General features: G+C 41.2%; 1 protein-coding gene across 1 annotated transcript in view; it reads left to right on the top strand.

Annotated features, from left to right (window-relative positions):
• LOC126481450 (venom allergen 5-like) overlaps positions 1-24,757 on the top strand; it is a 106,002-nt gene that overhangs the window by 60,562 nt on the left and 20,683 nt on the right. The window contains exon 3 of the mRNA XM_050105221.1: positions 10,037-10,201. Within this exon, the coding sequence (XP_049961178.1) occupies positions 10,037-10,201 (165 nt within the window). The remainder of the gene's footprint in view (positions 1-10,036; positions 10,202-24,757) is intronic.

The raw sequence follows: 24,757 nt of genomic DNA, 5'->3' as shown, positions 1-24,757 counted from the left end.
TTTAATAAAAATGATTCTGTTCAACGTCTGTAATTGATGTAGACAACAGAGATTTATGATGAATAATGTTTATTCAAGGAGGAAAATCTCAACTAATCATTGCTTCTTCGATGTACAGATTGAAAAGTAGAGGCAACAGACTACATCCCTGTCTTCCACCCTTTTCAATGAGAACACGTCGTTCTTGGTCGTCCACTCTTAATTATACCGTCTTGGCTCTTGTACATATTGTGTATTACATGACTCTCCCTGTAGCTTAGCCCTATTTTTCTCAGAATTTCGAATATCTTACACCATTTTAAATCGTCAAACGCTTATTCCAGATCGAAAAATCGTATGAACATTTCTTTATTTTTCTTTAGTCTGGCTTCCATTATCAACCGCAACTTCAGAATTGCCTGTCTCGTGCCTTTACTTTTCCTAAAGCCAAACTGATCGTCATCTAACACATCCTCAGTTTCCTTTTCCATTCTTCTGTATATTGTACTTGTCAGCAACTCGGATGCACGAGTTGTTAAGCTGATTGTGCGATATTTCTCGCACTTGTCAGCTCTTACAGTCTTCGGAATTGTGTGGATGATATTTTTCCGATTGTCAGGTGGTATGTCACCCGACTCATGCATGCTATACACCAACATGAATAGTCGTTTTGTTGCCAATTCCCCCAATGATTTTAGGAATTCTGAAGGAATGTTATCTATCCGTTTTGGGTTATTTGATCTTAAGTCCTCCAAAGCTCTCTTAAATTCTGATTTTAATACTGGATGCACTATCTCTTCCAAATCGACTCCTTTCTGGTTCATCTATCACATTACAAAAATCTTCCCCCTCATAGAGGCCTTCAATATGCTCTCTCCACCAACTCTCTCTCCTCTGCATTTAACACAGGAATATCCGTTGCATTATTAATGTTACCACCTTTGTTTTTAATCTCACTGAAGTTTATTTTGACTTTCCTAAACGCTGAATCAGTCTTCCAACAATCATTTATTTTCCGATTTCTTCTAATTTTTCATCCAACCATTTCGCTTCCCTGAACTTCCTGTTTATTTCATTCCTCAATAACTTGTATTTCCGTGTTCCTGTATTTTCCTAAACATTTTTTTACTTCCTTATCTCATCGATCAACTGAAATATTTCTTCTGTTATCCACGTTTTCTTCGCAGTTACCTTCTTTGTGCCTATGTTTTCCTTTCCAACTTTCCTGATTGCCCTTTTAGAGATGTCCATTCCTCTTCAACTGTACTGCCTACTGAGCTAAACCTTATTGCTGTATCTATAGACTTAGAGAACTTCAGGCATATCTCGTTATTCCTTAGTACTTCCGTATCCCACTTCTTTGCATATTAATTCTTCTTGACTCATCTCTTATACTTCAGCTTACTCTCCATCGCTACTACATTGTGATACCTGGGTAAGCCTTACAATCCAGTATCTGGTTTCGGAATGTGTGTCTGACCATGACGTAATCTAACTGAAATCTTCCCGTATCATCTGGCCTTTTCCTTGTATACCTCCTCCTCTTGTGATTCTTGAACAGAGTATTCGCTATTACTAGTTGAAATTTATTACAATACTCAATTATTCTTCCTCCTTTCTCATTCTTTGTCCCAAGTCCATATTCTCCTGTAACCATTTCTTCACTACTTCCCCTACAACTGCATTCCAGTCCCCCGTGACTATTACATTTTCATCTCTCTTTACGTACAGTATTATCCTTCCGATATCCTCATATAGTTTCTCTGAGGGATATCGTGCCAACTTCTGTCCAAGCGGCGTGCTAGATCGTCAAACTCCCGAGCTGTTTGAGGGTCCTGGTCGTAATGCTCCGAACGTTTTCAATTGGGGAGAGATTAGGCGATCTTTCTGGCCAAGGTAGGGTTTGGCAAACACGAAGACTCTCGACGTGTGTTGCCGGGCATTTTCTCGCTGAAATGTAAGCACATTATGTATTTCGATGAAGGCTAACGAAACGGGGCGTAGAATATTTCGACGTAATCCTGTACCGTAAGGATAGGCGGTTGACAACCAGAGGTGGCACCCCAGACCATCACTCCTGGTTGTCGGTCCGTATGGCGGACAACAGTCAGGTTGGTGTCTCACTGCTGCTCCGGGCGTCTCCAGACAGGTCTCCGCTGATCGTCGGGACTCAGTTCCAAGCGGAGTTCAGCACTGAAGACAATCAATGAGATTCTAGGCCGATTCCTGGGCTTATATTTCAGCGAAATAATGTCCACGCACACACGTCGTGAGTTTCTACTGCTTGCCAAAAGCTGCCTTCACCAGCAAGGTCCCCAGATCTCCTCCCAACGTTTAAAGCATTCTGGGGAGGATCCTTCAACCGTCTTGAGATTTTGAAGATCTAATGCACTAACTATATAGAGTTTACCCGATATCCCTCAAGAGGACATTCAACGACTCCGTCAACCAATGCCAAGCCGAGTAACCGTTTGCGCAAGAAGCAACGCTTTACTGACTTGCTCAGTTTGTGAAGCACTGTCTCTCGAATCATCCAACTTTTCTGATACATCACATCTACCGATTTCCGTCTCATTCGGATAATTTCTTTGTGATGCGTCATTCTTTTTCTTCTTATGACTCATAGTATTTTTGTTCTTAAACTGTAATACCACGGCATGTCCAACATCCTTGTAAAGGTGATCCATGGATGAATAAAACTGCTGCTGAAACTACTACTACTACTATTACTACCACAACAACTGCTATAGGAGACATTTTGACGTTTCCCATGATTGGGTTCGATGAAAATAATCTGCGCTCACATTCATTCATGCCGCAGATCAGACTTGCAAGTTTCATCAGTGTCATGGGATCAACTTAATGTGGCAGACGACTTCAAGTCCATGTTCCCATTGTTGACTGGTGCTATCAGGTTTTTCTATGTGCCGTGTAAATACTGATAAATAGAAACATGCCTTCATAGCACAATATTTATTTCCTAAATAACTCACACAAGACTTTCACAGTCACGACTGACATCGGGTATATTTGTGCACCGTTACCAACCTATATTTAGATTTCGTTTACAGAAATTAAAAGTACTGCAGTCATACACTACAACATCAGTCCACTTTGAACTACCGTTTGGTGCCTCTCTAAAATATATTCAAAGACATATCTCTTCCCATCTATTTAAGGAATGAGAGGTCACAGTGACGAAGTACAAACATGTAGTTAATAATACAATGAAGGGCCAAAGAAGCTTGTACACCAGCCTAATATAGTGTAGGGCCCCCGCGAGCTCGCGGAAGTGATTCAGCACGACATGGCATGGACTCAACTAACGTATGAAGTAGTGCTAGAGGGAACTGACACCATGAATCCTGCAGTGCCGTCCATAAAACCGTAAGAGTACAGCGGGGTGGAGATTTCTTCTGGACAGCAAGATGCTAGGCATCCTAGGTATGCTCTCGTGAGTTTGGTGGCCAGCGGAACTGTTTAAACTCAGCAGAGTGTTCCTGGAGCCACTCTGTAGTAATTCTGACGTGTGTGATGTCGCATTGTCGTGCAGCAATTGCCCAAGTCCATCGGGATGGATGAACATGAATGGATGCAGGTGATCAGACACGATGCTTACGTACGTGTCACCCATCAGAATCGTATCTAGACGTGTCAAGGGTCCCATAACACTCCAGCTGCACACGCCCCACACCATTACAGAGCCTCCACCAACTTGAACAGCCCCTGCTGATATGCAGCGTCCATGGATTCATGAGGCTGTCTCCATACCCGTACACGTCCATCCGCTCGATATAATTTGAAGCGAGACTCGACCAACCAGGCAACATGTTTCCAGTCATCTACAGTCCACTGTCGGTGTTGACGGGCCCAAGTGCCGCATAAAGCTTCATGTCTTGCAGTTATCAGTACACGAGAGGGCCTTCAACTCCGAAAGCCCGTACCGATGATGTTTCGTTGAAATGGTTCTCCCGCTGACACTTGTTGATGACCCAGCATTGAAATCTGCAGCAATTTGCGGAAGGGTTGCACTTCTGTCACGCTGAACGATTCTCTTCAGTCGTCGTTGATCCCGTTTTTGCGGGCTCTTTTTCTGGCCTCAGCGATGTCGAAGATTTGATGTTTTACTGGATTCCTGATATTCACGGTACACTCGCGAAGTGGTAGTACGGGAAAATCCGCACTTCATCGCTACCTCCGAGATGCTGTGTCCCATCGCTCGTGCGTCGGCTATACCAACACGTCAAACTCACTTAAATGTTGATAACCCGCCATTGTAGCAGCAGTAACCTACCTAACAACTACGCCAGACACTTGTTGTCTTATGTAGGAGTTGCCAACGTCTGCGCCGAATTCTGCGTTTTTACATATCTCTGCATTTGAATAGGCATACCTACACCAGTTTCTTTGGAGCTTCAGCGCAGAATTAAGCTAATGCACTCACTTAATCTTTATTAATGTTAAAAGAGGTCTTCTATTGCATATTAAATATGTTTGGATGTAGAATAACGTGGTAGTAACCATACTTGCATCAATGATTACTTTCCATAACACTGTCTGCCGTTTTAGCAAAATTAGATTAACAAATGTTGTACGAGATTTAAAACGACTGAAAATTAATACAGAAAGTGTCTCATCTTAAAGGAATTTCTGTGCTGATTCCAAAACTGGCTTTAGATTTTGCGAATCTGTATTATTTCCTAAACTATGAAGAATTTAAAATTTACGTTCTAGGAGACTATCTGTGCAGCCCTCTTACATTTTCTGCAGATGCATCTGTCGTTTGCAGTCTAGTGAATTCGTCGAAAGATCTATACGAATTAGAAAATGATTTACACGAGATATCTTCATGGTGAGAAACGTGACAATTGACTCTGAACCATAAAATTAATATTTAAACGATTCCGTTAAATTTCGATCACACGAAAATTCACACAGATTTAAAGTTGGTCCATTCATCTAAATACCTAGGGATTGTAATTACGAACACCTTAAACTGGATCCATCACATAGAAAATCTTGCGTGGAAGGCAAAAGCAAGTTCAAAAAAGGGAAGCTCCTTTTGTATTATCGCGAAATAGAGGAGAGAGTGTCACGGATACAATAAACGATTTGGAATCGGTATTAATAAAACAAGGCGGTTTTCATTGTGGGAGACCTTTTCTGTAAATTTCAAGTTACAACATTCTCCTCCGAATGCGAAAATATTTAGCTATCTCCACCGTACACAAGGGAGAAACAGCCATCGTGATAAAGTGAGAGAAGTCAGAGGTCGCACGGACAGATTTAGTTACTCATTCTCCCACATGCTATTTGAGAGTGGAACGGTCGAGAAAATAGTCCGAATGAAGTTCTAAGAACCCACTGCCAAACGGTTAAGGCTGAATTGCTGACCAGTCACGTAGATGTACATATCATTGACTTATAGTTTAGTAATATTAATTTAGCTGATGTGTTAGGATTACAATTTTATATGTAAAATGTATTCTTCTGTACTTCAGCATCTGCTGAATAAATGTAGCTTTTTATAAGCGTCTTTTAATTGTATTTTGACACTGGACAATAGTTGCCTTTGTAACTACATTAGCCAAATGAGTAAGTCCGCAGGGGTAACCTATAATTCTACGATGATGCTTAGTTGTTGTACGAGGGATGTTCAAAAATTAATACAACACATTTTTTCTTGGCTAGTTTCGTTTGAAAAAATGTGGAATTTGTCGTGGAACATCGTAGAACAATACCGCTTCAGCCGCTATTGTTTCCTGAAGTTCTCATAGTTAACAGTGCTATTCAAAGCCTTCAAAATGGCGTCTGTAATGGAGATGCATTCCAAGCAGAGAGCTGTCATTGAGTTTCTTTTGGCGGAAAACAGAGCATCGCAAATATCTATAGGCGCATGCAGAATGTCTCCCGAGACCTGTCAGTGAATAAAATCATGGTGAGTCGTAGGATGAGGCGTGTGTAATCATCGCGAGGTCGCGCAAATCTATTCTATCTCCCGTGTGCTGGCCAACCACAATGCTGTAACGAGAGGACACTCTCATTCGAGGTGATTGACAGATCACAATCAAATACGTTGCTGCTCAACATATCTGTGGACAAATCTGCTGATAGTTCTGCCACATTCGTCCACCAGTAGGGGTACTCAAAGTTTATGCGCGCTGGGTTCCCCGTTGCCTAACAGAAGACTATAAAGAGGACCGAACGAACATCTGAGCGGAACTGCTTGCACGTTACGAAGCTGATCGTAACAGCTTTTTGTTGAACATCGTCGTAGGCGACGAAACACGGATTCATTACTTTGAAGCGGAAACATACAGCCATCCATGGAGTTGCGCCACACTACTTCTCCTCCGAAGAAAAAGTTCAGAGCCGCACCCTCCGACGGTCTTTTGGGATTCTGGAGGGGGTATTCTGATGGACGACGTCCCTCAATCTGCAACTAACACCTCGGAAGTGTATTGTGTTACTGTCAGGAAACTGAAGATATGTCTTCAGTGTGTTCATCGCCACAAAAATGGAAACGAATATCTCCTTCTCCGTGACAACGCATGGCCTCACACAAGTGTGAGCACCCGAGAGGAGCTCACAAAACTTCATTGGACTGTTCTTCTTCATCCACCCTACAGCCCAGATCTCACACCTTTCCGATTTCCATCTGTTTGGCCCAATCAAGGACGTGCTCCGTGGGAAGCAGTACTTGGGTGGCGAGGAGGCTACTGACGCAGCGAAACGTTGGCTCTGACGTCGACCAGAACGATGGTACCATGTGGGCACACACGCGCTCCCATTAAAGTGATGTAAGGCCGCCACACTCAACGCACATCCTGTTAAAAAATAGGATTTTGTAGCCGAAAGAGTGAGGAACCGTACGGTGTACTGTAATCCTGCATAAAACCAATCCGATTTCAGAACAGAATGCATTGCCTTTCTTAATGGTAATAAAATATAAGATGATGAACTTGTAATGTGTCATTAGATTTGTTAATTTTGAATGCGGCAAAGGATAACGTTCTGACTGTCTTCTCAAGCCCAGGGTGGTAAACAGACATTCCACATAGCTAATAATTCTGGCCCTATCTCAAAGACTCAAAAATGCTACTGTTACATTCCAAGAATACATAAATTGACATTAATTACAAGTTTGGGATTTAACCTAAAATGATTACACAATCTCTCCCTTTTCCATATTATATTTAATTTACCAAAGCTCTCAAGAATCAAGTTATAATCAATAAGCAAGTTTAATTACTTCTTCTCTCAATAAATCAATTAATATTTAAACATTGCATATGTAATTTATCAAACTATATCTCTATATGTGAAAATGTTATCAATTGAAACAAGTAAATCTTTAGCAGTGAAAATTACACCTACGTTGTAGATGTACAGTGAACTAAGTTGGGGTAAGATGACTTTATGTAATCTGGTCTCATGTACTCATTGCCGGGTAGGTTAGTAATTAGCTCTTGAATTTCTCTATTCAAAGCGTACGCATGTTGGAGTATGCAGCTCTCGCAAAATTCGACTCAACATTTCATTTCGCCAAAAGCACTTCGTACATCACCAAACGGCAACTGCGGTGGCGTTGTCTCCGTGCTGGATGTGAAATCGCTAATTCCCTACTCTGGCCTTGACTGAAAGTAATCAGTCTCAAACACTATGCGTTCCGTGGAATGTTCAAATTTCCCTAGTCGAAATTAATGGCAATTGCACACTCGCTCTGGGTTGAAGCGACGTGGCCAAAATTCAGCCAGAAAAGATTCCCGCAGGAATATTCAACTATCGCCTTATGTTTGTCGCCACGGTACGTGAAGCGTATCGCCCTCACTTTGCAAACGTAAACCAGAGTCAGAATCGCGCTTTTACCACACACACAGGTGTGTGTGGCCCGCCGTTAGACGTGAGCGCCCGCTCTCTCTGTCTCTGTTGCTTGGTTGAGTTCTCAAAGTGCTTTAATATGACGTTATCATACCCACCTTGATTCTACTGGGTCACACATCTGGCTACTTCTCCCACGTTAAAGGTAAATTCTTATTTTTCTTGCCCGGGTCTCCACTCGTTAATGTACTCTGACCACTTCTTGCGTATCGGCAGTGTTTATTCTGATAGGTATTATACTGATTTTCGCTTATTTCTTTCTGCAGTGCACCTGGGCTTCATTTTGTTAAAGCTAATTGAGTCTTTCCAATGTCATTAGCCACCTGCCCTGTCCGTCTCCAAGCTGCGTTCACTTTGTTATTCACTACTAGCCATTAAAATTGCTACACCACGAAAATAACGTGCTACAGATGCGAAATTTAACCGACAGGAAGAAGATGCTGTGCAATGCAAATGATTAGCTTTTCAGAGCATTCACACAAGGTTGGCGCCGGTGGCGACACCTACAACGTGCTGACATAAGGTAAGTTTCCGACCGATTTCTCACACACAAACAGCAGTTGACCGGCGTTGCCTGGTGAAACGTTGTTGTGATGCCTCGTGTAAGGAGGAGAAATGCGTACCATCACGTTTCCGACTTTGATAAAGGTCGGATTTTAGCCTATCGCGATTGCGGTTTATCGTATGGCGATATTCCTGCTCGCGTTGGTCGAGATCCAATGACTGTTAGCAGAATATGGAATGGGTGGGTTCAGGAGGGTAATACGGAACGCCGTGCTGCGTCCCAACGGCCTCGTATCACTAGCAGTCGAGATGACAGGCATCATATCTGCATGGCTGTAACGGATCGTGCAGCCACGTCTCGATCCCTGAGTCAACAGATGACGACGTTTGCAAGACAACAATCATCTTCACGAACAGTTCGACGACGTCTGCAGCGGCGTGGATTATCAGCTCGGAAATAATGGCTGCGGTTACCTTTGACGCTGCATCACAGACAGGAGCGCCTGCGATGGTTTACTCAACGACGAACTTGGGTGCAAGAATCGCAAAACGTCATTTTTTCGGATGAATCCAGGTTCTGTTTACAGTATCATGATGGTCGCATTCGTGTTTGGCGACATCGTGGTGAACGCACATTGGAGGCGTGTATTCGTCATCGCCATACTGACGTATCGCCCAGCGTGATGATATGGGGTGCCATTGGTTACACGTCTCGGTCACCTCTTATTCACATTGACGGCACTATGACGAGTGGACGTTACATTTCAGATGTGTTACGACCCGTGGCTCTACCCTTCATTGAGTCCCTGCGAAACCCTACATTTCAGCAGGATAAGGCACGACCGCATGTTGCAGGTCCTGTACGGACCTTTCTGGACACAGATAATGTTCAACTGGTGCCCTGGCCAGCACATTCTCCAGATCTCTCACCAACTTAAAACGTATGGTCAATGGTGGCTCGTCACAATACGCCAGTCACAACTCTTGATGAACTGTGGTATCGTGTTGAAGATGCATGGGCAGCTGTACCTGTGCACGCCATCCAAGCTCTGTTTGCCTCAACATTCAGGCGTATCAGGGCCGTTATTACGGCCAGACGTGGTTGTTCTGGGTACTGATTTCTCAGGATCTATGCTCCCAAATTTCGTGAAAATATAATCACATGTCAGTTCTAGTATAATATATTTGTCCAATGACTACGCGTTTATCATCTGCATTTCTTCTTGGTGTAGCAATTTTAATGGCCAGTAGTGTATTATTCATGCCCCTGCCATTAAAAGGGTAAATAGTTTGTTATTCCGTACATGAGATGGATCTAATTATTTCCTGTTGTCTATAATATCGTTATTTGCTGGGGATTTTATTCGGTATTGTCGTTATGACACTTTAAGGCCCGAAAATGTGGACACCTTACAAACTGAAGTGGCTTAAAAGCTCAAAATATGGATCTCTTGCAGGAGTCGTGAAATACAGTTTCGATAGGATTGTACTACTTCTATGGAATCAGCAAATAATCAGTAATGCTATGATCTTGTGATAAATATGTCTTACATACAAGAAAAAAATTAGATTCACAATTTGTTGCTAGATGTACCGATCGACTTTACTTCGACAGTCGATTGTGAAATTATACTAGTTTAATATGAAACGATGTGCATCTGGCGATTTTCAGGGTTATGGAAGCGCCTGCCACAAGGTGGTATACAGCGGCACCACAGGAGCAGACGCCACGGCCGTCGTGGAAGCCCACAACAGACTCCGCGACAGGGTGGCGGCCGGCAGGGAGCGCCGCGGTCGGCCTGGACCCCAGCCACCGGCCGCCGACATGAACACTCTGGTTTGTACTCGTCGCACAAACTTAAACTGTTGAGCAGGGCGTCTCTTCTGCTGAGCGTCATTACAACAATATAGTATTAGCTTTTAAGTGCCGCCGATCGGTGTGGCCGAGCGGTTCTATGCGCTTCAGTCTGGAACCGCACGATCGCTCCGGTCGCATGTTCAAATCCTGCCTCGGGCATGGATGTGTTTGATGTCCTTAGGTTAGTTAGGTAAAGTAGTTGTAAGTTCTAGGGGACTGATCACCTCAAATGTTAAGTTCCATAGTGCTCAGAGCCATTTGAACCATTTTGAACCTCTCTCACGAATTCGCATTCTGTTGCACCTTGTAGAAATTTCCAGCGAGAAAGTTGTTAAGAAAACTATGAAATTAATTTTAGTAACATCTGAGACATTATGGTACCGTGTCACGTATGAAAGCATTTCTTTTACGAGAGACTCCGTGTGCGACAGCGCCCGAGAAGTTGCGTGCCGCCACCAGGATTTTAATTCCGACGGCTCGCCTTAATACGACAGAAATATAATCTACTTCCCGAAAATTTATTTACAGCTCTTAATGACCCTTCGTCACTGCACTTATCACCAATGTCGCCGATACACGGTATATAAAAGTAACTGTAAGTACTTTCACACCAGTCTCTCCGTTGAAGTCCAGTAAAATATATTTTTGCATCTGGTTTTGTGAAACTCAAGTTTTATCGAAGTATACTGACAGACCGTTATCCCAAGCACGCAGTACGTGCATTTTACACAAAACTTCGTTCCCCCTGCTGCAATGTCTCCTCGTTTCATTAAAATATTTTGTCCATCATTATATTTTCTGAATCAAAAACTAAGTGATTGGGAAAGACAAAGAATGGTGATTTCTCAACCATATATTTTTCTAGCTGTCGCATACTCTCCCCTGTCGTAGTATCGGAGTATAGTTTTACATACTAACTTTTCGTCAGAATCATCAAATTCCGTAATAGCTGTTTCCATTTATATTTTTTTCTTGTCACGTCTACAGATTCTACCGGCGTCGCTACACGACACGAAATACAGTCGATTTGGTAATATCACAAAGTTTTGTTGTCATTTTATGAACATGAGCAAACTTCATATGATTCCTGCCTTCTTCACTGTTGGCCAGACCTGTAAAAAATCTTCAGTACATTCTATAAGAGAATTTTAGATTGTTTCCGAAGGTCTTCCCGCCCTTCACGCACACTGATCCGAGTAGCGATACACGTAGGCCCTTGCTCGTGCATTTCGCTCACGACTAGACACGCGTCAGTGCGCTGTTCCACGGTAGACTGAAATCACACGTAAACACAGAACACTGAGCTGGCCTGATCTACGTCTCAGTTTAACGGTGTATATGCGGCAACAAGGCTATCAGAGGGCGAATCATAACGTTTAGCGCCGGCGGACTGCAGGGAGCGTGCGTGACCTTGAGGTGTCTACTTTCGTGACGGCCGTAGTAGCGTGGCAACACTAACTGGCGCTAATCGCCGTGATAGGAATGGCTAAAGCTGCGAACTACTCTACTGGCCATTAAAATTGCTACACCAAGAAGAAATGCAGATGATGAACGGGTATTTATTGGACAAATATAATATATTGTAACTATATACATACCCGTGGTCTAGGGGTAGCGTCTTTGATTCGTAATCAAAACGTTTTCGGTCTCGGGTTCGATCCCCGCCACTGCCTAAATTTTGATAAATAATCAGCATTGGCGGCCGAAGACTTCCGGCATAAGAAGTCAGCCTCATTCTGCCAACGGCCTTGTCAAAGAGGGCGGGGGAGCGGGTAGAGGTTCCGGACACTCTCTTGTCCTAGGAGTGGGAAATTGCCCCTAAAGGCGGAAGAATCAGCAATGATCAACGACATGAGGATGCAGAAGGCAATGGAAACCACTGCATTAAAGACACTTAACGTGTATCCACAGGACATGTGGCCTGTATTTGAAGAAGTGTCATGATGATCTCTCCATTGGCAAAAGATTTCGGAATAGTCCCCCATTCGGATCTCCGGGAGGGGACTGCCAAGGGGGAGGTTACCATGAGAAAAAGACTGAATAATCAACGAAAGGATAACGTTCTACGAGTCGGGGCGTGGAATGTCAGAAGCTTGAACGTGGTAGGGAAACAAGAAAATCTGAAAAGGGAAATGCAAAGGCTCAATCTAGATATAGTAGGGGTCAGTGAAGTGAAGTGGAAGGAAGACAAGAATTTGTGGTCAGATGAGTATCGGGTAATATCAACAGCAGCAGAAAATGGTATAACAGGTGTAGGATTCGTTATGAGTAGGAAGATAGGGCAGAGGGTGTGTTACTGTGCACAGATCAGTGACCGGGTTGTTCTAATCAGAATCGACAGCAGACCAACACCGACAACGATAGTTCAGGTATACATGCCGACGTCGCAAGCTGAAGACGAACAGATAGCGAAAGTGTATGAGGATATTGAAAGGGTAATGCAGTATGTAAAGGGGGACGAAAATCTAATAGTCATGGGCGACTGGAATGCAGTTGTAGGGGAAGGAGTAGAAGAAAAGGTTACAGGAGAATATGGGCTTGGGACAAGGAATGAAAGAGGAGAAAGACTAATTGAGTTCTATAACAAGTTTCAGCTAGTAATAGCGAACACCCTGTTCAAGAATCACAAGAGGAGGAGACATACTTGGAAAAGGCCGGGAGATACGGGAAGATTTCAATTAGATTACATCATGGTCGGACAGAGATTCCGAAATCAGATACTGGATTGTAAGGCATACCCAGGAGCAGATATAGACTCAGATCACAATATAGTAGTGATGAAGAGTAGGCTGAAGTTCAAGACATTAGTCAGGAAGAATCAATACGCAAAGAAGTGGGATACGGAAGTACTAAGGAATGACGAGATACGTTTGAAGTTCTCTAACGCTATAGATACAGTAATAAGGAATAGCGCAGTAGGCAGTACAGTTGAAGAGAAATGGACATCTCTAAAAAGGGCCATCACAGAAGTTGGGAAGGAAAACATAGGTACAAAGAAGGTAGCTGCGAAGAAACCATGGGTAACAGAAGAAATACTTCAGTTGATTGATTAAAGGAGGAAGTACAAACATGTTCCGGGAAAATCAGGAATACAGAAATACAAGTCGCTGAGGAATGAAATAAATAGGAAGTGCAGGGAAGCTAAGACGAAATGGCTGCAGGAAAAATATGAAGACATCGAAAAAGATATGGTTGTCGGAAGGACAGACTCAGCATACAGGAAAGTCAAAACAACCTTTGGTGACATTAAAAGCGACGGCGAGTGCAACGGGAATTCCACAGTTAAATGCAGAGGGGAGAGCAGATAGGTGGAAAGAATACATTGAAAGCCTCTATGAGGGTGAGGATTTGTCTGATGTGATAGAAGAAGAAACAGGAGTCGATTTAGAAGAGATACGGGATCCAGTATTAGAATCGGAATTTAAAAGAGCTTTGGAGGACTTACGGTCACATAAGGCAGAAGGGATCGATAACATTCCATCAGAACTTCTAAAATCATTGGGGGAAGTGGCAACAAAACGACTATTCACGTTGGTGTGTAGAATATATGAGTCTGGCGATATACCATCTGACTTTCGGAAAAGCATCATCCACACAATTCCGAAGACGGCAAGAGCTGACAAGTGCGAGAATTATCGCACAATCAGCTTAACAGCTCATGCATCGAAGCTGCTTACAAGAATAATATACAGAAGAATGGAAAAGAAAATTGATAATGCGCTAGGTGACGATCAGTTTGGGTTTAGGAAAAGTAAAGGGACGAGAGAGGCAATTCTGACCTTACGGCTAATAATGGAAGCAAGGCTAAAGAAAAATCAAGACACTTTCATAGGATTTGTCGACCTGGAAAAAGCGTTCGACAATATAAAATGGTGCAAGCTGTTCGAGATTCTGAAAAAAGTAGGGGTAAGCTATAGGGAGAGACGGGTCATATACAATATGTACAACAACCAAGAGGGAATAATAAGAGTGGACGATCAAGAACGAAGTGCTCGTATTAAGAAGGGTGTAAGACAAGGCTGTAGCCTTTCGCCCCTACTCTTCAATCTGTACATCGAGGAAGCAATGATGGAAATAAAAGAAAGGTTCAGGAGTGGAATTAAAATACAAGGTGAAAGGATATCAATAATACGTTTCGCTGATGACATTGCTATTGAAAGTGAAGAAGAATTAAAGGATCTGCTGAACGGAATGAACAGTCTAATGAGTACACAGTATGGTTTGAGAGTAAATCGGAGGAAGACGAAGGTAATGAGAAGTAGTAGAAATGAGAACAGCGAGAAACTTAACATCAGGATTGATGGTCACGAAGTCAATGAAGTTAAGGAATTCTACTACCTAGGCAGTAAAATAACCAATGACGGACGGAGCAAGGAGGACATCAAAAGCAGACTCGCTATGGCAAAAAAGGCATTTCTGGCCAAGAGAAATCTACTAATATCAAATACCGGCCTTAATTTGAGGAAGAAATTTCTGAGGATGTACGTCTGGAGTACAGCATTGTATGGTAGTGAAACATGGACTGTGGGAAAACCGGAACAGAAGAGAATCGAAGCGTTTGAGATGTGGTGCTATAGACGAATGTTGAAAATTAGGTAGACTGATAAGGTAAGGAATGAGGAGGTTCTACGCAGAATCGGAGAGGAAAGGAATATGTGGAAAACACTGATAAGGAGAAGGGACAGGATGATAGGACATCTGCTAAGACATGAGGGAATGATTTCCATGGTACTAGAGGGAGCTGTAGAGGGCAAAAACTGTAGAGGAAGAAAGAGATTGGAATACGACAAGCAAATAACTGAGGACGTAGGTTGCAAGTGCTACTCTGAGATGAAGAGGTTAGCACAGGAAAGGAATTCGTGGCGGGCCGCATCAAACCAGTCAGTAGACTGATGACCAAAACAAACAAAATAACTGACATGTGATTACATTTTCACACAGTTTGGGTGTATAGATACTGAGAAATCAGTACCCAGAACAACCACCTCTGGCCGTAATAACGGCCTTGATACGCCTGGGCATTGAGTCAGAGAGAGCTTGGGTAGCGTGTACAGGTACAGCTGCTCATGCAGCTTCAACACGATATTACAATTAATCAGTAGTAGTGACTGTCGTAGCCGGCCGCGGTGGTCTCGCGGTTCTAGGCGCGCAGTCCGGAACCGTGCGACTGCTACGGTCGCAGGTTCGAATCCTGCCTCGGGCATGGATGTGTGTGATGTCCTTAGGTTAGTTAGGTTTAAGTAGTTCTAAGTTCTAGGGGACTGATGACCTCAGAAGTTGAGTCCCATAGTGCTCAGAGCCATTTGAACCATTTTTTTGACTGTCGTATTGTGACGAGCCAGTTGCTCAGCCACCATTGACCAGTCGTTTTCAATTGGTCAGAGATCTGGAGAATGTGCTGGCCAGGACACCAGTGGAACTGTTTCTGTATCCAGAAAGGTCCGTACAGGACGTGGTAGATGCGGTCGTGCCTTATCCTGCTGAAATGTAGGGTTTCGCAGGGATGGAATGAAGGGTAGACCCACGGGTCGTAACACATCTGAAATGTAACGTCCACTGTTCAAAGTGCCGCCAATGCGAACAAGAGGTGAACGAGACGTGTAGCCAATAGCACCCATACCATCACGCCGGGTGATACGTCAGTATGGCGATGACGGATACACGCTTCCAATGTGCGTTCACCACGATGTCGCCAAACACGGATGCGACCATCATCATTCTGTAAACAAAACATGGATTCATGCGAAAAAATGACGTGTTGCCATTCGTGCACCCAGGTTCGTCGTTGAGTTCACCATCGCAGGCGCTCCTGTCTGTGATGCAGCGTCAAGGGTAACCGCAGCCATAGTCTCCGAGCTGATAGTCCATATTGCTGCAAATGTTGTCGAACTGTTCGCGCAGATGGTTGTTGTCTTGCAAAGGTCCCCATCTATTGACTCAGGGATCGAGACATGACTGCACGATCCGTTACATCCATGCGGATAAGATGCCTGTCATCTCGAGTGCTAGTGATACGAAGCCGTTGGGATCCAGCACGGCGTTCCGTATTACCCTCCTGAACCCAGCAATTCCATATTCAGCTAACAGTCATTGGATCTCGACCAACGCGAGCAGCAATATCGCCATACGATAAACCGCAATCGCGATAGGCTAAAATCCGACCTTTATCAAAGTCGGAAACGTGATGGTACGCATTTCTCCTCCTTACACGAGGCATCACAACAACGTTTCAGCAGGGAACGCCAGACAACTGCTGTTTGTGTATGAGAAATCGGTTGGAAACTTTCCTCACGTCAGCACGTTGTAGGTGTCGCCACCGGCGCCAGCCTTGTGTGAATGCTCTGAAAAGCTAGCATTTGCATATCACAGCATCTTCTTCCTGTAGGTTGAATTTCGCGTCTGTAGCACATCATCTTCGTGGTGTAGCAAATTTAATGGCCAGTAGTTTATAACCAGGAGATGACCCACCGTCTGCCGATCCGGGTCTGGTGTACTTCAGTTCGGGGCAGTCTAATCACGTTAGTTGGCTGTTGAAAAATGCAGCAACTGCCAGACCCACAGGAGAGTACTATCCCTCTTTAAATGAGGAAACGCAGTAGAGGGAAGCACGCTGATTGGTTCTTTCACTCATTCTTTCACTCATCGTGCTGCATAGAACCTATCAAGAAATATAAGCGTCAGACATGTGCAACGAATCAAGATATACATTAACAATATTTGAGTTAATGATGGAAAATTAATCTTTACAATTCGTTTACGATGAATTATCAGTATATTCCTTGTTGCTAGTCAACGTTAATGCCAGCTAATTTTAATCACGTAATACATATTATGCAGGCGGTACCCTGCAGCTCGTAAATACGCTAGTGTCAAAAATTAAAGCAACAAATCGCTATTTTCCCGTCCTGTATCTAATTCACAATATAATCATGGAAACTGTCAACCAGATGTCCGTACGATAGTGTTATGCTCAGAAAATGGCATTCCGGTCAACGGACAACCGTTGCATCGATGACGTCAGGGCACCTATGAAACGAGGTAGTGTTTGCCAGATAGCCCCACACCCACAATGGCTGGGTGCACGATCATAGACCGTACGGTATGGCAAAGAGGAGATGTCTACCATACTCTCTGCGGCGGAGGGCCTGTAACCTCCCCACAAAATTGTATAAATAATAATATGAATATGATTCTGATTTTAGTGTAACCTCAGAACAAAATTGGTTCCCATTTATAACCTCCTTACAGAAATTCATTCACATTTAACTTCCACACAAAAGTTGTTTGCCATTTAATGTACCCACAAAATCCTTTTCTCATTTAATGTAAACTCGAAACAGAAAAATTCCTAAACCTCGTAATAAAAAGTAAATTCAATAACCTGGTAAATTTTGGACCACAGCAGTGCTGCGTCATGGCCCTGTAAGATCATTCTGAATAAAAAAAGGAAATATTCTTACCTCAATAAAGTCGCCGAATATACCTGCTCTTACAATAAATTTTTACGGCACAGCTCTGTGCAATGCTGGCCGATAGATTGGTCATTTATGAAAGGAAGCAACAGATTTTTTTTCCAACAATCGGAATGATCATGGATTGGAGAAATTAGTAAATTCTTTAAATTGAAATGAATGCTTATCAAAAATTACTTTGTATGACAAAGATTATTATTAGGACATTTTTAAAACATTTACACGGGAGTTCAGATAACATTACTAGATATGCACGAAGCTGCTTTTTACCTTGTACAATAATACTCAGGCTCCGGCATCGCTGCACCGCGACCGGCCCAGCCAACACGACACACTACACCAGACCAGAGCAGACTCCAGACTAGCAACAACTTACTGCTACAGCTACACAGTTCCTACTCAGTCAACACTGCTCTCTGGTTAGCGATTCTCTTATACCTTGCATATCGCAGGCAGCGCATGAGCAATACATCGAAATTACATCTACTCGGACCTCTTACATAACCCTCCACTTGGGGGGGGGGGGGGGTCAAAAATTTGGCAGCGATGGTGAGTCAATTGGACTTGCAATGAGCAACAAATTTTTCTTAATTAATTAAGTTTACAGTCACAGAGTATATACATATATATAAGTGCAGAACATGAAATAAAATAGAGTGCACATGCACTGAGTACAGAACATATCAAGAAATGACAAAATGTATACGCAATGAGTACACAAATATTAACAAATGACATAAAGTGCACACGCACTGTATATATTTCTACCATTTTACAAGAACTAGTATACGCAATGACTACAATACATATTAACAAATGACATAAAGTGCACACGCACTGTATCTATTTTTACCATTTTACAAGAACTAGTATACGCAATGAGTACAAAACATATTAACAAATGACATAAAGTGCACACGCACTGTATATATTTTTACTATTTTACAAGAACTAGGATAGGAAAGGGAAGGATTGCATCATGGTTGTAGCACAGTAGGTTGCACGTAGCTGCACTGAAAGTCCATATCTTTCTACAGAAGCACAACACCAAGTGAGACAATCTGAAGTTCTCGTCCCTGAAGTGTGAATCAGTGTAGCCAAGACACTGAAATGTCGTATTAATATTCAATGTTATCATTTTGGTAGTACATTAGGTACGCCAGACAGGGGGACCATAATAACATCTCCAGTGTTCAAGGTGGTGGACAGCATGATGTGTCAACACCACACTCTTGCAGTATCCATACTCTTTCACCAACGTAGAATTAGTGCAAAAACCAAGTATAGTGCCCCATGATCATGAGGATGGACAGGACAAACGGATATTGCAGTAATTTCTGGTAATTAGGTCAGAAGGTGAAGGACATTAAGTCTTATGCTAGTCATCATTGAGAATTGCACTAGTCTATCAAACGATTTGAGTAATTGGTGGCACTCATAGCCTAGTTACTAAACATTTCTGTACTACGTATGAAGTATTACAGAATATTATTCATAAGTCATCTGATTACAGTGAACATTGGCACTCATTGGCCAGTAACTAAACATTTTTATGCATTGTTCAGAAGTCATCATTCAAAACAAGAGTTAATTAATGGCATAGCATTAACATAATTCATCTAGTTATAGTAATCATTGGCACTCAGTGGCTAGTTACAAACCATCAGGAGTCATCATTCAAAACAGGAGCTAATGAGTGTAGCATCAAGCTACTGGTATTCATATATAATAGCATGTAAGTGCATAAGACAAATTTAAAATATAAGAAACAGTGGCATTCATTGGCCAATTACAAAGTATTCATATAGTTTTATAAAACATTATTCACTATTATTCAAAAGTCATCATTCAAAATGAGAGTTAATTATTGACATAGCATTTATGGAGTATAACAAAAATATTATTTACAGAAATTATTGGCATAGCATTTATACATTGTTACAAAACATCATTCAGTATTACTCAGAACTAATTGTTCAAGTGACATAGGACATATATAAAATGTAACACACTGTAACTATTACTCAAGGTCTGTGGTTAGAAAACATCATTAAGTATTACTCAGAACTCATCATTCAAGTGACATAGGACATATTTAAAATGTAACCACTGTAACTATTACTCAAGGGCTGTGGTTATAAAACATCATTCAGTATTACTCAGAACTCTCTTAAACTGGTAGCATTATTTTGGACTGGTAATACATTTTTTTTGTGCTAGCAATGCATTGCGTTGGGATCGATAATTAATTGCTGCAGCATAAAAATATTTGCTTTTGACTTATTGCTGCAAATAAGGATTAGTAACGTCATTCGTCATGAGTCAGCTGTAGCAAGGTTATGAAACAAGTAGAGTATATGTGATCACATTCATGAATGACACACACAAATGGGTGAAAAAATGCAAGTACTAGAACAGGTTTAATGACTAATTGCTTATAGCACATTACTTTGATGAATAGCTTCTCCTGGAAAAAATACAAAATGGATCATTGAGCTGAAAGAAGAAACGCATATTATCTGAAAAGTAGTGAATTTCGAATTAACAGGTAATGAAACGTGTACTCAATATGTATGTACTCTAGCTGTCCTTTCCAAAACATGCAGTCATTATACCATGCGACATAAGACATACTGTCAAAACGAACTGCAACAAATACTTAAATAACTACATAGCATCTCTTAACTAATAGTAAATATATAAACTTCATCATTATTATCATCTGCAAAGAAAAACTTAAAAGTGGTGCGTTAAGTGGCCCATATAAAATTCATCACTATCATCACCTGCAAAGAAAAACTTCATTATTCATATTAACATATTCTTCATATAACTATTCATCACCATTTATTATCATCTGCAAAAAATAGGCACTTCATTATTCATTATTCATATTTCCATTTACTTCATACAACTATTCATAGTATAGAGTTTCTTATTTCTAGCATATTTAATCACTAAAACTAAGATGTCTAGTTCTGTCTGACAGCCTGCATCAATCGCCTCGTATTCTGAAAGAAAAATAATTAGTTAAGACTGCTATCATACGATGTGTTTAGTATATTCTTGTTAATGCTTGTTAATTCTGATCCATTTACTCTTCATGACGAGGTATTGCACCTTCTTTCGTTCATTCCGAAGGTCAAATTCCCATTTCATAGTAATCCACAGTGGTTTGTTTAATTTATTTCTTTTACACGTTATTGCTTTCTGAAAATGATGAATAAGGATTAATATCTTGCATTTAAATCATATACCTATTAAATAAAAACTGGTTTCTAGTGATATGATTAAGAATACAGCATAACATGACAAAAAACATATTATGTCAAAAACATAGACAGTGTTCAGGTGCAAAAATGTACACACAGTCTCATAATGCAGTAGCCAAGAGTGTGGAATAGTCAAGATATTGATATATCATAAGGAAAAATGTTAAAGTCAACTGGTGTTTGCTGTATCTTAAAGATTTCGTAGTGCATACAAACAAAACAGGAAAACAATCATACATACACGAAAAAATGGAAAATGTGCACGGTCTGATATATAACAACAAGAAATGACTTTCTTTGTGTTCAGCTCGTATGTTGTGTAGTTGATAGAGGCGAGAGTTGAAGACTTTAATGGAGAAAAAAATTGATAAAATTAATATGTCACTAGATAGAATTGCATAATTGGTCATAAAATATGTAAGTTTATCTGAAAAAATGTGCACGGTCTGATGTGTAACGACAAGAAAAGCGACCTGCTAACCTTACCTTGCCGGGCACATGTCAAGGAAGAATATTATAATCATCAGTAAGTAGTGACATAAATATAATTGCATAAGTGGTCAAAAAATATGTAAGTTTATCTGGAAAAATGTCCATGGTCTGATGTGTAGCGACAAGAAAAGCGACCTGCTAACCTTACCTTGCCGGGCACTTGCCAGGAAAAAATACGATAATCTTCAGTAAGTAGTCACATAAATATAATTGCATCATTGGTCATATAAAAATCAGAAAATAGCATCACAGTGTGATAAATCATAAAGTATGTTCATTCAATAAAGGGTTTAATATTGGAGACATGGTGATTGCCTTTACTTTTTCCGGTTCTCAGAGTTTCGACGTGTACTATATTGGAGTGAGGAATGCTGCGAATTCTGTACGGTCCTGCATATAGAAGCTCAAATTTACTGCATCTATTCTTTCCTCTGTTGGATAAATAGTGTGTACGTACTAGTATCTTCTGTCCAATGTGAAAGTCACGGCGTGTACAAACCTGTTTTTGCTGTCTTCTCTGGCGCTCTGCGGAACGTTTGATGTTGTTCAGCGCAATGTCGATTATTTCATGGTGTCGTAGTCGACGAGATGTAGGAAAGGATACTAATTCTTTAATTTTGTTAGGTGGTTCAACATTTTTCAGTATAACAGTCGGAGATAGCATAGTAGATTCATTTGGTATGGAATTAATTACACCCTGGAATGAGAGTATGTGTATGTCCCAATCAATATGTTTTTTATGGCAGTTTACCAATTTCTTTCATTAGTCGTTCACAAGGGTTTGAAGAAGCATGGTACCTGGATATATAGATCAGAGAAATGTTTTTAGCTCGTAACATACGTGTCCATATAGCAGATCGAAACTGTGATCCATTGTCGGAAATTACTTTCAATACATGCCCTACATGGAATAAAAAATGTTTTACAAATGCATTCGAAACAGATTTAGCAGTATCTTTGAGTAAAGGAGTGAAGGTAACAAATTTTGAAGTGAGTTCTACCGTGACAAAGATGTAGCAAAAACCTCTATTAGTTCTGGGAATCGGACCAAAAATGTCTACAGCGGCCATGTGTCTCAATTTAACAGGTACAATGGGATGTAATAGAGGAATATGGGAAGTCGTATCTGACTTAGCTTTCTGGCAGATTTTACATGACGCTAAAACTCGTCGAATACGTTTCTCCATGTTGGCAAAATAACAGTTCTGTCTCAGTATAAGAAAACATTTTCTGGCTCCGTAATGTGCGTAACTTAAATGAGTATACCAAATTAATTTGTTAATAACCTCGTCAGGAATACATAATAACCAATTGTTGCTGTCAATGTGAGAGCGGCGAAACACAATGTTATTGCATACAGTGTAATGGTTTCTAATGGTAACATTATTCCTATCTTGCCAAAGGTGTTTAATTTCCTTCCATACGTTGTCTTTACTCTGCTCTTGTGCTATGTCTCGTAATGAGGCCGAAATGAAATTTTCAAATGCAACTTGTTGAATATACATGACGCTAAAATTTGCTTGGCAGAAGTTGGTTACGATGTCTTCCTGATTGTTGCTGAGAGAACGGGATAGTCCGTCTGCACAATATTTTGTGTACCGGGAATGTGAACAATTGTAAAATTAAATTCCTGTAAATAAAGTTTCCATCTGCTTAATCAGTCGTGTGTAAATTTTGCGGAAAGTAAAAAATGGATAGCTCTATGGTCTGTGTAAACGGTCGTATGTCTTCCATAAAGAAAATGCGGAAATCTCGTAAATGCCCATACAACACATAATGTTTCAAGTTCTGTGACAGAATAATTGCGTTCAGCAGGTGACAGCATGCGACTCGTAAAGGCGATGTTTCTAATTACTGTACAACCATCTTCTTCAATTTCCTGAAAAATATGTACGCCTAAAGCGGTGTTAGAACTGTCGGTGGCAATGGAAAAATTTCTAGTAACATCTGGATGTGATAAAAGTGGTGCATTCAACAAAGCTTATTTCAGATTCATAAATTCAGAATGTGCTTGCCTATCCGAGGATCAAATAGTGTTTTTACCCGTCAATTGACATAATCTAGGGGTGTCTAAAGCAGAGTAATGAATAAATTTACGAAAAAAGTTAATTAAACCCAAAAGCTGCGTAGTTGTTTCTTCGTCGTAGGAACAGTAATGTCACGTAAAGCTTGAAGTTTTTCCGGGTCAGGCGCAATGCCTTCTGCTGAAATTACATGTCCAAGAAATTTTATAGAAGTTTTGCCAAAGTGCGATTTACTGAGATTAACTGTGAGTCCTTGTGCACGAAAAGTTCGTAACAGTTGTTCAAGAATCAGATTGTGTTCAGACCAGTTAGCTTCTGCAATAAGAATGTCGTCTACATACGTTGCGATTCTGTGTTTCATGCAAAAGTGTGTATCGGATGTCGTCAAAACTAATAATATTTTCGTGAACAAGATTCTGTGAGTCAAAAGTATGGCTTACGTTGCTGGAAGATGCAACCTGTACTGCGAGAGGATGCTGTGGCATTTCGACTATTTGTACTGTTCTGTTATTTCGTCCTGACGTATTACGTTCGGGATGATATCTACTGTCTGGTTCATTCATGATAATCTGTTGTTGCGGATGATTTTGTTGCTGACAAGACCGACTGTTATTAAACGTACGCTGAAAATTGTGCTCATTGCTTTTACGTCTGTCATGATAGTCATTTCTATACGGTGCATTGCGATATGAGTTGAAATGGTGTGTTTTCTATACGTAGTGATTTCCTTGTTGTTGTGCGTTACTATTTGGCGGAGCGGACGCTATACGTGTAGGCGGCGAAACATTAAAGCTTGGTTGACCTTGCAGACTGCATTGTTGGTTAGGTATGCTAACCGGCTGGTTTTGTTGCTGTTGTAGGGAAAAGCCTCTATTGTTACCAAAATGTGGTTCCTGTTGCCGATAATTTTGACGATACTGATGATTACACTTCTGTCTTTCATTAAAATTACGCTGGTAGTTCTGGAGTGTCTAATGAAAATTGTCACTTTCGGTAAAATTTGTCATATCAGGTTTTCTTTACTCATCCTTAATCCTAGATAGATCGATAGTTGAAGAGCTGTTCTGATAGATATAAAGGATAGTAGAAGAGAAGGCAGCAGTGCAGAAAACTAAAGATGAAACAGCATTACTACGGCTCGGGGCCCTGTGCACGCTACGGCACATGTTCATCGAAGTGCAATGAAGCCCCTGAGTCCAATTACGCGCTACAAATAAATTTTAGTTTCTGCGTTATAGGCAATGCCGGTGAAAATTCAAAAGTAAATTGTCGTAT

Source organism: Schistocerca serialis, chromosome 5 (assembly GCF_023864345.2).
Source record: "Schistocerca serialis cubense isolate TAMUIC-IGC-003099 chromosome 5, iqSchSeri2.2, whole genome shotgun sequence".
Taxonomy (NCBI): domain Eukaryota; kingdom Metazoa; phylum Arthropoda; class Insecta; order Orthoptera; family Acrididae; genus Schistocerca; species Schistocerca serialis.
Note: the sequence above shows the minus strand (reverse complement) of the source record. Positions and strands in the feature narration are given on the sequence as shown.